The 17672-nt window shown below is 35.1% G+C and overlaps 1 protein-coding gene across 10 annotated transcripts in view; it reads left to right on the top strand.

Annotated features, from left to right (window-relative positions):
* Window positions 1-17672, top strand: part of MLIP (muscular LMNA interacting protein) — a 268127-nt gene that overhangs the window by 144390 nt on the left and 106065 nt on the right. For 7 of the 10 annotated variants that reach the window (XM_017872818.1, XM_017872849.1, XM_017872774.1 and 4 more), the window contains 3 exons: window positions 9445-9510; window positions 9594-9677; window positions 9817-9876. The exons of 1 other annotated variant lie outside the window; for it this stretch is intronic. In XM_017872818.1, the coding sequence (XP_017728307.1) occupies window positions 9445-9510; window positions 9594-9677; window positions 9817-9876 (210 nt within the window). The remainder of the gene's footprint in view (window positions 1-9444; window positions 9511-9593; window positions 9678-9816; window positions 9877-17672) is intronic. 2 more of the 10 variants (XM_017872792.1, XM_017872802.1) reach the window with 2 other exon arrangements.

The following is a 17672-nucleotide window of genomic DNA, read 5'->3' as shown; positions in this document are numbered from 1 at the left end:
GTTCTGTAGGAAAATTATTTCTATTTTAGTACAAAATATAAACATGACATCTAAATTTAAAATAATGTTATTCCAGAGGGGGCTGAATTATTGTATAAGTACTAATGTAGGTTATTGTCTCTTGGCTAGTATAGTTTTTGGACCATAAACATTTAACTTATTCAAAGGTCTCAGATATGATGTGAATTTTTTTTTTCTTTAGGCCCTTTAAATTATTCCACATATTTTCTGCAGGCTTTCCCATGTTATGTGTTCCTCAATAAGAAACTTTACTTTGTAAGAATTTTAAAATATCAAAGCCTTATCTAAAGATTTTATGAGTTACCTCCATTTTCAATGATATTTTTTGAATGCTGTTGTATTGCTCCTTTCGGTGTTACAGTTTTAAAAAATCAATCTGACAATTTAATCCTTTACACCTATCTACATATACAATAGACTTTATCTTAATGCCGTTGACATCAAATGGATTTATTTCTGAATTGAGTGAGAAAATTCGGACTATAATCTTGAGGAACTCTTCTATTTATGGAAGAATAAAAATCTTGCAATGTTTTAAATCACAGAAGGTTTTCTGAGATCTCTTTGATGTAACACAGAACACCACAATTCAGGGGTAGGGTCATGTTGTAGATTCATTATAATACTTGGCTAGGGTCCATGCTGTGGAATGCCTTGAAGCTGGAGCGAACAAAAATAATTCATGTCTTAGCTATTTCAACAATTATCTCTCCAATTGGAGTATACCCATGGTGGGTATCTTATGCCACATTCTGTTCTACAGCATATAGTATAATTAATGAGAAACCAGATTTACTTTTAAAATAATGCTATTTTAAAACAAGATTTTCTCCGAATTGAAATACAAGCATCCCTTGTAATGAGACATTAAGCTCTCATTGAATTACTGGATTGGTTTCAGTTTTAATCAACCCTGGATGAAGCCCATCATTCTTAAAAGAGTACACTTTGTTGGCAGAGAACATGAGGTTTCTGGTACTTCTGTTCTGTAATTTATTGTCTGCATCAAAATTTAAATTTATATCTTATTCCATATTCTATCATTTTCCCCCTGTGAACCTTTAAGAAGGAAGCATTTGTAGCTTAAGTCTTAAATAAGGATTTATAGGGAGAGAGAAATGTAAGGTATGATTTTTATTGTGTTGGCTTCATCAGGGTCTTTGGCTTAATCTCCTGCCAATAATCATCTTCTCCAAGAATCACATGAGGATGAAATACAAATGATTATAAAGTAATCAGATTACTTTACATTGTGACTGTCCATAGACTTTATTACATTATGTTCAACAATATACTAAGGTCTGTAGATAAAATAACTTTGATATGGACTTTATTTTTAGTCTTTGTATTAGTCTGTTTTCACTCTGCTGATAAAGACATAACTGAGACTGGAAAAAAAGAGGTTTAATTGGACCTACAGTTCCACATGGCTGAGGAGGCCTCAGAATCAAAGGCACTTCTTACATGGTGACAGCAAGAGAAAATGAGGAATAAGCAAAAGCAGAAACCCCTAATAAATTCATCAGATCCTGTGAGACTTACTCATTATCATGAGAAGAGCAAGGGGAAGACCAGCCCCCATGATTCAATTACCTCCCTCTGGGTCCCTCCCACAACACATGGGAATTCTGGGAGCTACAATTCAAGTTGAGATTTGGGAGGGGACACAGCCAAACCATATCAGTCTTGATGTGTGTATTGCTGTCTTTTTCAGAGAATGTTAAAGGTGTCTCTTTCATTGAGTAGTTTTTCTTCTTATCATCTGAGTCTGACAGCAATAGGTAAAAGTTAAAATTAAACTGTTTGGCACATATTAATATTCCAAGTAAATAGATTATTATTTTTATCATGTAATTGTTAAATGAGGAGAGAATGAATGAAGAAGTATTTCCATAAAATCAAAGAATATGCATCTTTATTGTCTTACCAATGGTTAATATTTTCCATGAAAATATAAATTTTTTCCTTGAAAGTAATTTAAATTCTCTGTTTCCTTCCTCATAAGTATTTCTGAGCATAAAATTAGGGCTGGGGCTAGGTACAATGTTCCTAATAAATGGCGTTACTGTCTGCCATTTTCATGATACATTTGATTCATAAGAAGTGTGTACTTGACAGAAGAATTCTGGAGCAGCTCAGTTTTATATATAACAAAAAATAATTACAGGTTTAATTATTTAAATGGAAAGTTATAGGGTAAACATCTTTCTTTTGGTGCAAGGAATATAAAATTAGTTATTTTAACAACTAATACAAATGATGGCATAAAAAGAGAAAGGTAAAATTGTGATATATCCTGTCAGCTGTCAAGTCTATTTATTCTAAGTTGCCTCTTTGATTTTTTGTTTCATTTTTTGAAATGGGGTCTTGCTATGTTGCCCAGGCTAGATTTGCACTGCTAGTCTCAAGCAATCATCTTGTCTCAGCCTCTTGAGTAGCTGAGACTACAGGTACACACCACCACACCCAGCTAAGTTGCCTATTTAATTTTTTAAAGCATGAGTTGCTAAACTCCAATCTTATTAAACGTGTCCTTAGGTGAGAATATTTTAAAATCTCTTTATGTCTTAGCAGGGTGTGATGGCTCATGCCTGTAATCCCAGCACTTTGGGAGACGGAGGTGAGTGGATCACCTGAGGTCAGAAATTTGAGATCAGCCTGACCAACATGGTGAAACCCTGTTTCTACTGATAATACAAAAGAAAAATTTAACCAAGTATGGTGGCAGATGCCTGTAATCCCAGGTACTCTGGGGGCCGAGGAAGGAAAGTCACTCGAACTCGGGAGGTGGAGGTTGCAGTGAGCCGAGATTGCGCCACTGCACTCCAGCCTGGGTGACACAGTGAAACTCAGTCTCAAAAAAAAAAAAAAAAAATTCTTTATGTCTTAAAAATTTAACAAAACCTTATTGCTAGTTTAGCACATAACCTATGTTAGAGAAACATTGCTTAATTTAGATTTTAGTACAAGAGGCAAATGTGTTCCCAATTTCTTTAAAAATGGAGGAGAGTCCAGGACTCAAATCTATGGTAGATGGTTCTCAGATAGTTGTCTACTGTGTGCATAATTTTAAAAAAATTATCAAATTGTATTTAATTATGCATATTTACTGCTTTCTTTCTTTATCTTGAACTTTTTGAGGAGATAGATATACTATATTCTTTACTAAACATTCATTGAATAAATGAGTTTAGTTTGGGGCCATATAGGTCTGTAAAATTTCCAATTGTATTCCACAGGTTCTTAAGCATATAAAAATAAAGTAGACTACTGTATGCCAATCAAAACAACAATAGCAAAGGGTCTTTCTTTAGGAAAGAATAAGCCTCATCAGTTCTACTTCCATGGAAAAGCTTATAGAATGGCCTTCTGCTAGAAGGGAAGTAAGCCAGCACCTTTTGAAGATTAGACAATACAATCACAATGACTACCATATTGAATACTCTAGTGTATCAGATATTGAGCTAAGTGTGCTTTCATCTTCACAACTCTGTGAAGAATTTAATGCTCAAAGAAGCCAAGTAAATTCCCTAAAGCATCAAGGTTACTAAGTTGCTAAATTGGACCTCAGAGGAGCTCTGATTGGCTCTCAGCCTTCCCTGTTCCCCACTTTACAGTGACATCAGCTAACTACAGTGAATTATTGAGAGGGATGTTGATATGGGATCCCTGCCTACAACACTTGTTTTCATTGCTTGGTAAGATATATTTATATCTTCATTAAATGAGAGCAACAAGAGTATTTTGTTTTTATGTGGAAAAATTAAAAGAAAATGGGAAATAATGTGGCTCTGAGATGACTTGAGAGAGTGATGGATTACAAACCAGCTCAATTCGTTGAGCTACTGAAAGAGATGAGGCAAATTACAGTGAAGGAGGTGCTTCTGGAAATAAAGAACACCCTTCTGCCATCCTTAATTAAGTGCAAAAAAAGTATAGATTCTCCTACCATTGAGCTTTGCTGGAATGTGTTTGAAACTCGTTGGAATGGTTTGCAAAAACTCCCTTCTCTGTAGGAGGAACAAACATTTAACTTTCCAAAGCTCTTGGGAGTAAAATCACCAAGTAGAGTTTCTTCAGTTCTTGATATTTTTAAACCAATCATGTAAAAATATTTTACTGGCAAATATTCCTAGATCTTTAAAGTAACCCTACTTTATATATCTGCAAGCTCCTTTGGTTTGCAGTGTCCTTTTTTCCTTTCCTCCAGAGGTGAATGTTATTCAGACCTGAATCCCCAACTAGACAATCAAAGTGAGATTCATTTTTCTAACAATATCTACTATCCTACAGATGGTTTTGTATTAGTCCAGTAAGTATTTTGTAGTCCTTGGGGGATTTATTCTACCAAATAGCAGGTCATATTAACAAAGTATAGGAGAATTTAGGGTAAACATAATTTTGGGGGGTTGATTTGATCATTACTAAAATCTAATAACTCAGGAATGAAAATTTTGAAATTCAATCAAATAGATAGTCTAGGTATAACAAAAAGTTTACAGATTCTGTTAGATCATTCTTCCTCTGGAGGCAGTTTACTTTCCAACTCCTGATTTTTAGAACTTCATCCTATATTTTAAGGGAGCAAATTAGACTAACTCAATATATTTGAGTAAAAAGTGTTTGCAGTTTCGTCAGAGGCACTCATAACTGGGAATACCTATTACAGTTTATTGGCATACTTTTATACAAGGACTTTGATTTACAGAGCTTTTTCACATTTCTTGTCTCTGAATTTTAATGTAGTGTTAAGTTCAGAAGCTATTTTCTGCTATGAGATTTATTTGGTGTCTTTTCAAAAGCTGGGCCCCAAAGTTGGCCCTTCTGAACAAACCACCAGCACTTCTAATGAGAGTATTTCTGATTATTTGTATTTGTTAAGAATTCTTTAAGATGAATGAGCTCAAAGAATATTCCATTTATGCCTCAATTTCTGTAGTCCAATTTGGTAGAAAATGTACATTTTTAATAGCAATAATTCATTAGATAATATTTTAAGAGATTTTTACCCAAAATGAATAAGTCTAGATAAACAATATATTCCTGTAGGCTAGCTTGCCAAAAAGCAATCTCTGGTCAGAATTCTTACTAATGGAGATTTAAAATATGTGTTTAAGAGAAATTTTTGGACAATAGGAAAAGAACTAGAAGGAGTGTATATCACAATGATACATCTGACAAGTAACTCACAGTCAATTAAAAAAATCAATTCTAGTAAATTTCAAGACTATTTAAGTTCAAAATAAGACCCCATCCAATTTTTAAAATGCAGTCTGAGTATTTTGTGCCATTTCAAAATTTTAGCATTACTGACCTAGCACAAGTTATCTTCTATAGTTTTCCAACGGACCTGAGTAGATAGTTCTGTCATTCTCTGAGTGAATGTCAATTATCACAAGTAACCTAATAAAAGTTATGTTTGCCAGCAGTAAGTTTCCACAGACTAATTAAAATGTTAATCTTATTTGGTTTAGGTTGAAAAAGGAAATAATCTCATTGCACTAGCATTGATTATATGCTCAAATCTTTGATGGTAAACAAATTTAGCTGTAATATAGAGAAAGATACAGTTTATTTGTTAATTAAGTTACTCAAAGAGTTTAAATCACTTCTCTAGAGCATTTTACCAGGAAGTATTTAAATCATATTATTTCTATGATTCATTTATTAATTTAACTTAACTTCATTTATTCATTGGTTTACCCAGTGATTCATCATAAAGACCTTTACTGAGCACCTATCATATTCTTTATCCTGGGCCTACAAAGATAAATATCATATTTTCTGTAGTCTATTAGGACAAATAGCCCAGTAGGGTAGAGATATAGTTTAAAAAGTAATTATGATACAATATACTTAAGATATGTGCAAAGTGATATGGTGCCCCAAACAGAGAATGGCTGACTTTGCCTAGTGTTAGGCCAAGAAAGATGTTATAAAGGAGTTTGATTTGGATCTTCAGGATGAATAGGAATTCTCTAAGTGAACTGAGAGTGGATCTAGGAAGAGTTAATTGCATGTAGTTCAAAAGATCACCGCAAGTTCAAAGAATTCAAGTGGTTCTTTGTGGTTGAAGAGCAGCCTTCAAGTGAGGAGCATAGGAAAGGCATTGTTGGAATGGTGAGCAAGAGACAGAACAGAATCCCCTCCTGAGGAGCTGGCTCTTAGTCCTGATCTTTAATTTCTGACATTTTTTGTCTCCATAATTTTCACTTTAGTAGAGGTCACATGTGGTATGAGACCTAAAATTAAGGCCCAATATTGTGTGCTACCTTGACATCTGCTAGCATTGAGAGAGCCTCAAATGGCCTAATTGCAAGTTCCCCTCTTCACTCCGCTCCTGCAGATATGGTTCTTTAGCCAAACAACCCTCCTTATCCAACTGACCAGGTGCAATTCCTGCGTATACCTTAGTAATAGGTTCCAGTTCAAACAAGCCAATCATATCCTTTGGTGGAACCAGGGGCACATTACTCTCTGGATACCCACAACCCCTGGTTGTTCCTTATTGCGACGTCCATGTGGCCCTACATGTTTTGTGATGTCCCCCTTCCCTGGACTGTGAGTATATGTGACTAATAAACTGTTGTGAATTTTATCTGTATAGCGTCAAGGGTTATGTAACCATCTATCCCTGTAACACAAGGAAAGGAACCTCCCCACCATTAACAAGGTGAACAGGAGATGATTGAAACAGCATGCCAGGAAAATATTAAACCATCTGAACACCAGTGAAGAGTTATTTTTGTGAAAATTTCAGTTCCCTGCCAATCATTTCTCATGATTAATCATAATTTTAAAGAATGAAGAAAGAAAGCACAATATAGATTTTGTTATGGTAAGAAAGAAGCAATCTTGAATGTTTTTATTAGGTTATCATAAAAAACCTTCCAAATTGTGTTACTTAATACAGAAAAGTGGATTTTGAAAACAAAAATTTCCAGACAATATTTACCTGTATGAGCTATTGAAACATGGAATAGTAAAATTTTATCTTTTAAAGTCACTTTTCTGAATTCTTAGGGGTATATGCCATGCCAAAATGGCAGTTCTAGCATCTGAACCTGGTAATTCCCAATTCTTAGGGGGTATGTCCCGTGCCAAAATGGCAGTTCTAGCATCTGGACCTCGTACCTCTTGGTCAAGGCTAATAGTTCTGGATGGAGATCCCTGGTTGTTAGAAGGGGGAAAAGAGATTTTGATGAGCAATGGATTCCATGGTTTCACAACTGGCATAACACCTTCTATCAGGATATATCTACCTCAGAATGGGAATAAAGAAATGAGAAATAGGAGGTAAATCTAAATAATAGGAGAGGGGAACCTGTAATTCTAAAAAGTTATATGATACATGACAATAGAGAACTGAGTCTTTCATTTGCTTGTTTACAAATCTACCAGAACACATATATTCAAGTGACGATATTTCTCTTGAAAATAACTGCATTGTGCCTACAATTGCTTATTGCATTTTTGGTAACCTTTTATAACTGTCTTCAGAACTCATGGCATATATTTTTTCTGTAACCTTTCTGGCTGTAGATTTTCAAACTTTGAAAGTATACTGAAACTGGATTGCTTGAAAAACTTCCTGTTGTAAAATACCTATAATTGAGGATCAATTTAAAAAATGCATTAAAAAACAAGTCAAACCACATGAAATTGCCATCTTGGCAAGTGTTTTTCAGCTAAATACTGACAATTTTGTGCGTGTTCAACCCAGGATAATGCTGAGTTCACACACACACACACACACACACACACACAAGGGGGTAGGGGAAATCCCCAAGGGTCAAATACTAAAAGCAGGCTGAAATTCAGAATATTTATCATGGTGCTGATGCTCTGGTAAGATAGAGAATGGGAATTGCATCCCCATTAAGAAGTCAAGATTTTTGAATTGTTACACTCTCAGTTGCAAGAAGAATGAAAACATTTTATTTTCAAAGGGAAATGACAATCCTGCTTTTTTATTTTTGTTTTTTTAGAGACAGTGTCTTACTCTGTTGCCCAGGCTGAAGTGCAGTGATGTGATCAGGGCTCACTGTAGCCTCGAACTCCTGGCCTCAACTGTCTTCCTGCCTCAGTCTCTCAAGTTTCTGAAACTACAGGTGTATGTCACCACATTCAGCTAATTCTTAAAAATTTTTATAGAGATGGGATCTCACTGTATTGCCCAGGCTATTCTTGAACTCCTGGGTTCAAGTGATCCTTCTGCCTCAGCCTCCCAAAGTGCTAAGATTACAGGTGTGAGCCGCTGTGAATGGTCATAACATTTTCTTATAGCAATCTAGGCTTAGGGTAGGGAAAAATGACCTTTAGTCATGAGCCTACCCTGAGACAGGTTTGAGATTTAATTTATACAATCTCTGTGATAAAGAAAATATGTGCTGAAAATCGAAATTTGAATTAATTTTAAATTAGCTTGCCTTATTCTGCTTCTGCAAATATAGAAGTAGCTTGTATTGGACCAACTGTTTTACAGATAACAATGATAAACTCTGGATAAGAATATAAAAAACTATCTGAAGGTACTGAAGCATGACCAAGGCAGGTAGAAACTGCAGTAGAGTCAACGCTTGCAAGAAAAATATGGCACTAGGTTGGTTTCTAGATTTTATAGTTTTTCACCTTATAGGTAGTCCCTTGTCTGGTCACAATGAAGTAGTGAAAATTCAGCAACAACCCAGCAGACTTATTAGATGAGGAAACAGAGAACAGTGTAAGGTCATACAGAAACTAGAAAGTGAGGGGAGAATCTGGAAAAGAGAGTACCAAATGGAGCCCTAAAGGTTGTGGATAAACTCTGCCCAAATCTCTGGATGACTATTGAATGTGCCCATTAGACCCAGCAGAGGAGAAAACAATGAAATAGAGATTTTGCCTAGTTCCCATCATTAGAGAGACAGGGAGTTTGAAGCCAAATTGGTCGTATAAGCAAAAAGAACAAAGCCGGAGGCATCACGCTACCCGACTTCAAACTATACTACAAGGCTACAGTAACCAAAACAGCATGGTACTGGTACCAAAAGAGATATATAGACCAATGGAACAGAACAGTGGCCTTAGAAATAATGCCACACATCTGCAACCATTTGATCTTTGACAAACCTGATAAAAACAAGCAATGGGGAAAGGATTCTCTATTTAATAAATGAAGTTGGGAAAACTGGCTAGCCATATGCAGAAAACTGAAACTGGACCCCTTCCTTACACCTTATATAAAAATTCAATCAAGATGGATTAAAGATTTAAACTTAAGACCTAAAAGAAAAATGTCTTCATGTTAAAGAATAGTTCATCAAATACTTCAAATATTTTTTCTTGGAATATTAATACATACAAGGCTTTCTTTGAAGAGACTTTTCTACTCCAGTTATATGACTAGAAGCCTCATATAAGAACTATTTCATTTATCACTAGGCACTAGATGAACCATCCAAGACTGAAAGTGTCTCCAAGGACAACACATTAGAACCACCAGTGGAGGTAATAACTTCAGATTACCCCTGCTTTTGGTATGCAATCCCAAAACTTGTTGCTAACCCAGTACCTGGTTTCAATTCTTCCAGCTGTATTTCCCTGCACAGCTCAGGCAGCAAACTGAAGAGCTCTGTGCTACCATTGATAAGGTCTTACAGGATTCCTTGTCTATGGTAATGCCTTAGACTAGAATGTGCAATTCAAACATTTGCTTTGCTTCTCTTCATTTTCCTCTACTTTAGTATGATGCCTCACAGGCTTGTTCTTTTCTTTCCTTTTCTCTTCTTCCTTCCTTCCTTTCTTTTTTTTCAGCATTCTTCTGATTCTCCTTCAAGGTCCCCAAAGACATTGTTGGGTTCTGACACAGTCAAAGTATGTATGTATTTAATATAATTTATGGAACCGTAAGATTTATTAGATCAATGATTTCCAAACTGCAATCAAGGTCCAATAGTGAATTGAGAAATAAATTTAGTGAATAGCAATCAGTCTTTTTTGTAGAATTTTAAAGATAGCAAATATTAGACTTGGTTTCAAGTAATGTGTAGGTTTTGTTGACATTTGATTACATGTACACATATAATGCAAGGTAAGTGTATACAGGGTTGCAAAGTAAAATCTATTTCTGTGGGTCAAGTTCAAAACAATTTGAAAGCCAACATATTAGACTATTTTTTTTTACGTTGACATTTAGAATGTATAATTTGTGGCTCATTCTTACTCAAATTATAGATTCAATATTTATGGAATTTATAGTCACTTGAAAATAGAGAAGTAAAAAATGAAGTAGACTAAAGTAAAATTAGTCTAAGAGGTTTAACAGAAGTATTATTTCTAGAATTTTTTTCTTTTGCTGGTTGAATTTATTTCATTATTCTTTGACTCAAAGGGAAATAAAACTGGATATTTTAGATTGTTAGAGTACTACTAAACTATTAATTGTTGTAATTGTGTACGTATTTCCTTCTTATAAAATAGTTATTTTCATTTGTTATTATAAAATACTACATTTCTCCAAATTATTTTTTTCAAACACTTAAGCTCTACTCATCCAAATTTCAAAATGCCTATGATTTTTCCTTTACTGATAATTGTTACTTATTAGTTACTGTTTTTCTTTTTTTTGGTCAGCCTTATTTATTTATTTCCTTGGAATTAGTATACTTTTTTCCTGTCCTTTCTTAAAACATGGGACACTGTGCATCTAAAGTAATTTTCAAATGTACAGAACTATACATAATGAGAAGAGTAATCCTAATTTTCAATTGGAATATTATCAATAAATATCCATTAGTAATTACATATAAAACCCAGTAATCAATTATTATCATATTAATTATATTTTAGCAGAGGACCCACAAATGGATAATTATAATTTCTGTATTTGAAGTCTATTTTGTTGTATATCCTTTAAGCCTTTTAATCTAAAACTTTGATTTGTCAAAGATATTATATCAATTTTAAAATATATATTTTTTCTTATTTCATTTGTTGAACATGTAAAAGACCTGTATTATATTAAACATAACGAGAATGGGATTTAAGAAGTTATATATGAATAATAATCTACATTACTGGTTTCTTTAACAAATATTTAATGCTTATGGTGTTAAAAAAAAAAACCTGGTATTTTAGGCCACTTCATTCAAGGCAATTTTTCATTCAACAGGTATTTATTAAGCACCTACCATAAGTTTGGTGCTGCAAGGCACTAGGAACATAAGCAAGGCTGAGTAACCTAAGGCACATGCTTTGAATGTAGTGATCAAGGGGTAGAATTCAAGCTGAGACCCAAAGGTGGAAAAGAGCCAGCAACAGAAATTTTGATCAGGAATAATAGCTTTCAGGTACAGAAACAGGCATGTGTAAATTTCCTGAAGCATGAAAGAGCTTAGTGTGTATGAAGATAAAGAAGACAGCCAATGTGCTTGCTGTACACCGAGCTAGGGATGAACAGTGCAAATGATGTTGAGAAACTGGGTTAAGCACAGTAATTTAAACACTTATTTGCTATGGTATGAAGCTTTTATTCCAAAGAAAATGGGGAGACATAAAACCATGGTGGGAATAACATGAAACTATAGAAGACGATCAATAGGGCTGCTGTGAGGAGGCTCCTGCAGTCAGGGAAACAGTCAGTGGTGGTGTGGTCTGAATAGTGTGGGTTCAGAAGAGCTAGAGAGAAGCATGACCGTTTGAGGCTTGCCGAGAGTTTGGGTGCGGGTAGTGAAGGAGAGAGAAGAATCATGAATGAACTACAGGTCTCTGCTTTGAAGATAGACAACAACGAAGGAAGAGCTGTATAGTGGCAGGCAGAGGGTTATGTCAGTTTTAGACAAGGATGAGTTTGAAGTGCTTATCAAGAAAGCTTAAACCTGTGTGTTTGAAGCTGATCGGAGATATTTGAGGGTCATTTGCACATAGACATTGTAAGTGTCCTGTACAGAGCTCCAAGGAACATAACAGCACAGGTCTGGAAAAGGAGATGGAGAGCCAGTAAATGATAACGAAAAGGCTTTTATGGTAAGAGGAAAGTCAGAGCAGTGTGATATCATGGAAGCTATAAGAAGAGAGTGTTTCGAATATAATTATGTTGATTGCGGCCAAGGGTCAGAGAAAGATAAGTCTAAAGGAGTGTTTATTAGATTTGACTTGTATATTTTGAAACCATATTGCTGGTGCTTGTGTGTTGGCATTCATTCCCGTTTTTGAGTTTTTAGAAGCTTTATCGGCGTATATAATCATTTTTTAACTTAAGGTTTTCCTCTTGAGTATTAATATAGTGACTTTCTATTTATGATTTTTAATTGTTGTTTTCCTAGATGTATCATTTACTGTTACTTTACTTTTTTTCATACCCTTTTGTCTAATTTTCTTCAGAACAGTGTATTTCTGGATACAATTTTTAGTCAATCAGATTCTATTTGCTAGGGACCTTAAGACACTTATAATTATTGCAATTCTTGTTATGTTAGGGTGAATTTTTGCTATCTTATTTCGTGTTTTCTATTTAAAATGTTTTTATTTCTCTTTTTTTTCTGCTTTCCTTAGGCAATTTTGATATTTACTAGTTTAAACATCTTGAAAATTTTACTTTATATCTTGTTACTTCTGGTAGTTACATGTACATTCTTAAAGACAATTATTATGCTTAATTTTGTATCAATTTTAAAATGTATAAATGTCTTTCCCCAACATTTTGTAAGCACTATAGCACTTTTCACTTTCTACTTGTTTTTAATCAACCTGTATATAAAACACAAGCACATACATATACAATTTGTTAGTATTGTTTTGAACTTTATGTCTGAACACTTCTTGATCTTTCCTTTGTTTAGATACTTATTTCTGATTTAGATCCTTATTTTGCACACATTCAAAGCTTTTTCCTGGGTTTATTGTTTTTCTTGTTGGAATCCTGCTTCAAGTTGTATAAAGCAAGATCTTTTTGTGTAGATTTTGTGAGCCCTGTCCATAATAACATCTTTATTTTGCCTTTTCATTTAAATTATAGTTTTGCTGCAAATAAAATTGTAGGTCCTCTTTCTTCAACATTTTCCCCCTAGGTTTCTTCTTCTTCAACAACATACTTATGAATTATTTTGTCAGCATGATACTTGTTCCTCTACTATAGAGTGATCATTTACAGAATTGCTGTATAAGCTTTTAAAACTTTATGTATGATCTTACAGATATTTTTTATGATGTATCTAGGTATGCATTTTTTTTCTTGTGTATTTTGATTGTTACCCTTTACGACCTTTCATATGAAGTCTTCGATCTTTTCTTTCCCTTACATTCTCGGAAATTTTTAATCATTATTTTTGCAAACATTTATTCCCACATGGGACTCTTATAATACTGATTTTGTCACTTTTGATTCTGTATTTCATGTCTCTTACTCTTCATATTTTTCTATTTATTATTTTCTAATTCCTTCAAGAAGAATCCTTGATCTAATATTCCAGTTCAAGATTTTGTTCAGTATCTATTCTTTCTTTCAATTGCTGTATCACATTCTTTGTTGAAGCTGACATAGTTTTTTCTTCTAAATAAGATTTATTGAGGCATAATGTAATCACTGTAAACTCCATCCTTTTAGTTTACAGTTCTGAGTTTTGACAAAAGAATCCAATCATTGCCGGGCGCGGTGGCTCAAGCCTGTAATCCCAGCACTTTGGGAGGCCAAGACAGGCAGATCACGAGGTCAGGAGATCGAGATCATCCTGGCTAACATGGTGAAACCCCGTCTCTACTAAAAAAATACAAAAAACTAGCCGGGCGAGGTGGCGGGCGCCTGTAGTCCCAGCTACCTGGGAGGCTGAGGCAGGAGAATGGTGTGAACCCGGGAGGCGGAGCTTGCAGTGAGCTGAGATCCGGCCACTGCACTCCAGCTTGGGCGACAGAGCGAGACTCTGTCTCAAACAAACAAACAAACAAACAAACAAACAAACAAACAAAAAAAGAATCCAATCATATAATTACTACCTCATTCCAAACAAAACATTTCCATCAACTGAAAAAGTTCCCTGTGCTCCTTTTTAGTATATGCTTCCCTCCAACCCAAGTCCTGGGAAACCACTTATCTTTTCATGTGTTCCTATGCTTTTGCCTTTTCAGGAATATCATATAAATGTAATTATATAGTCTGTAGTCACTTTAGCCTTTACTTAGTAGAAGGCATTTGAAATTCATCCATATCATTGCATGGATCAGTAGCTCTTTTTTTTTTTTTTTTTTTTTTTTAATTGCTGATTAGTAGTCCACTGTGTGGATGTTCCATCCTTTGTTTATCTATTCACCAGTTAATAGATGGTTGGGTTATTTCTAATTGGGAGCTCTTACTAATAAAGCTGCCAAGAACGTTTGTAAACAAGACTTTGTATGGCTATATGATTTCACTTATCTTGGGTAAATACTTAGGAGTGGAATAGAGGAACCATTGTTTTCTTTTATAGCATTTAAGTTTTTCAGATGTCTTATTATGTTTCCATGGAAACTCAAATTTCCCTGAGCATGTCAGCTAAGTTGGGTGTATATATGCCTGGTTCCTGGGATGGCAGGTCCTGAATCCCAAGTCTAGCACTTGCCAATTCTGGTGAGGTTTATTTATTTATTCTTTAAGAGCAGGAGAAGCATGTGCTTCAGAAGGGAGAAGCGCCATAGTATCAACCAGTTCCCACTTGCCACTTCCTCTCCACCCTGGTGACCTTGACCCTCCTTTCTGCCTCCCTGCACCTCTGCTTATGGTATATTCTTCTCTTCCAATAGCTGTCCCAGTCATCATTGCTGGGCAAGGGATCAAGGGAAAGATTCATCAAAAGCTGGCCAGTTGTTGAAACCTGTAGTTAACTATTTTCTTCCCGAAGGCTGAAGGACCACTTTGATATTGTCTTCATTGTTACCTCTTTTTACTACCCTCAGATTTTAGTAGTCCCTCACTTCACCCCATTGATCTTATCTCTGATGTTTAAATGTGTTGTGGCATGAGAAAGCAGGGATAGAATATGTAAAAACAAAACAAAACAACTATTTTGAAATGTTTGGCTGTTAAAAGGAAAAGGAAATTAGGTTGGTAGTAAGGTCAAGAAAGAATTTTTTGTTTTGTGAAGCTGAAAATGACAGATCAAATTTGCATATGGTGGCATTGGTCTCAGCAGAGAAAGAAGTACTTATTCTAGAGAAGAAGGGGAAATAAAGGTCTGAATATTTGTGCCCCACCCACCTACTGAGAATTCATATGTTGAAATATATGAAGGTATTAGCAGATGGGGCCATTAGGAAATGATTGGGTCATGAGGATGGGGACCTTATGAATGGGATAAGTTCCCTTACAAAACAGTCCTGAGAGAAACCTCTTACCCTTTCCACCATGTAAAGACATGCAAGATGGCCTCATCTATGAACCAGAAGTGGGCCCTCACCAGACACCAAATCTGCTAGTGACTGGATTTTAGACCTCCCAGTCTCCAGAACTGTGGAAAATAAACTTCTGTTGTTTATAAGCCACTCAGTCAATGATATTTGTTATAGTGGCCCAAATGTGTTAAGACCATTTGATAATAAGCTGGAAATGTCCTTCATTGTAACAGGATGGAAAATAAAGGACGTGACAGCTACAGATGCAAGAATGTTTGTAGTTTGGTGGAAGAGAAATAATTTTATAACCAATATCTTTAGTTATTTCATAACTAACACCTTTCAATGAAGTAAAATGTAAGATCATTAACTCAGATTAAGGAGAGAAGGTGTGATGGGGATGAATTTAAAAAAGTTTGAAAAAGTTTATATATTCTACTTTCAATTCCTTTTCTCCAGTTTCCTCTTAAATCTCCTTTTTTTATGTCACCAAAACCACTTTTCCAAGGTTCCTGAAGTCCTCTGCATTGCAATAAACCTAGTCCTGAGTTGAGATGACAGCAACAGAATTTGAGACAGTTGCTCACACCTTCCTCTTTGATACATTTTCCCTCTAGAGTATTTTAGAATGCCATACTCTATCTGTTTTTCCTCTATCTCCCTTTTTGTTATTATTTCTTAGTCTCCTTTGCTGGTTCATCTTCTTCTTCCCAAACTGTTAATGTTGGAATGCTCTAGTCATGAATCCTCAAACTTCTCATTTCTCTGTATATTCATTCCTTTGGTGATCTCACCCTGTTTTATGTTATAAAAACTAACTACATATATGCTGGCAACTCTATTTCTAGTCCATGATTCTCTCTCAAACTGCAGACTTCCAAATATCTACTCTTCATTTTCATTTAGACTTCTAACAAATGTCTTATCCTCAATATGCAGACAAATAAAATCTAGATTTTCTCTGACAAAATGATTCCGTATGTTGCCTTCTCATCTCCATTGGTAGAATTTCACTCTTTCATTTGCTCAAGGCCAAAAATGTTGGTGTCATGTTTTATTCTTCTCCTTCTCTCACATTTCACATCTCTTCTATAGAAATCCTGTTTCTATAGCTTCAGAATATGTTGACTATGATTATTTCATGGCTTCTGCACTACTGAGCCACCGTGTTTTGTTGGATAGTACAAGAGTTTTGTCCCTATACCTCTGACTCACAATAGTTTATTCTTAACACATGAAACGCAGAGAACCTTTTAAAGCATAAGTCAGATCATGACCTTCCTCTGTTTAAAGCCAGAAGTGCTTACACATTTCCCTCAGAATATAAGCAAAGTCCTCACAAGGTCCTGGAAGGGCTTGTATGGTCTGGTGCCCCAGTACTTCTGTGATTGCCTTTTTCTTCCAACTCTCTCCTTTACTCACTCCATCCCAGCCCACTAGCCTCCTTGCTGTGCCTTGGATGTGTCAAGCATGCTCCTGTCTTAGCACATTAGTTTCTTTTCAAATCAGTTATATCACTGATCATTTTATAGTTTCTATCATACTGTGAAAAATTTTCTGCCTTTATCTCCAAAATCATGGTTAAGTATGGTTGTTTTCAGTCTGGTTCTGAAAAGACACATTTCTTAATCTCTTTGGGTCTTTTTTTTGGTTGTTTATTATTGCCGCTCATCCTCATTCACATTGTCTTGCCTTTTTGTGTATCTGAATCTGATTGTATGCTAGATATCCTATTTGAAAATTTCTTAATAGAAATGGAGACTTCATATGACATTACCTTTCCATAGAAAGTCTTTTCTTTGTTTCTGTCAGACACTGGGAGCACTAGCAAGAAAAAACTACCTGAATTTAATTTAAGGTTCTGAGATTATTTTTTTCTGGACAGTCATCTTCAGATGATTTGATACCAGGTTGAAGACTATGTGAGTCTTCTGGGTCACTCTTACTCCTAGGGACCCAATCTGTTCTTGGCAAGTCCTGGTTGACTTTTCTCTATATATACCTGTGAGATATCAAAAGTTTGGGTTAGCTTCTCAAGCAACTCATCATTATTTGCAAACATCCCCAGGGCAAAAGCAGTTCTGAAATGCTGAACTTCTCTCTTCAGGTTCCCATCCTCTTTTGATTTTGCCCAGAAATTATTCACTCTCTTTTTAGTTCATTGATGTATTTGATTAAATATTTTTCAATATATTGGTCAGATTTTTTATTGTCCTTTATGGAAAGATTACTTCCAGTTTTCTATCCACAATTCTCAGTGGAGAAAATCCACCTTAGAAACTTTGCACTTGTTCCTTCTTGTTGGAATG

This window comes from Rhinopithecus bieti, unplaced genomic scaffold, assembly GCF_001698545.2.
Source record: "Rhinopithecus bieti isolate Rb0 unplaced genomic scaffold, ASM169854v2 scaffold_1304, whole genome shotgun sequence".
In the NCBI taxonomy this organism is placed as follows: domain Eukaryota; kingdom Metazoa; phylum Chordata; class Mammalia; order Primates; family Cercopithecidae; genus Rhinopithecus; species Rhinopithecus bieti.
Note: the sequence above shows the minus strand (reverse complement) of the source record. Positions and strands in the feature narration are given on the sequence as shown.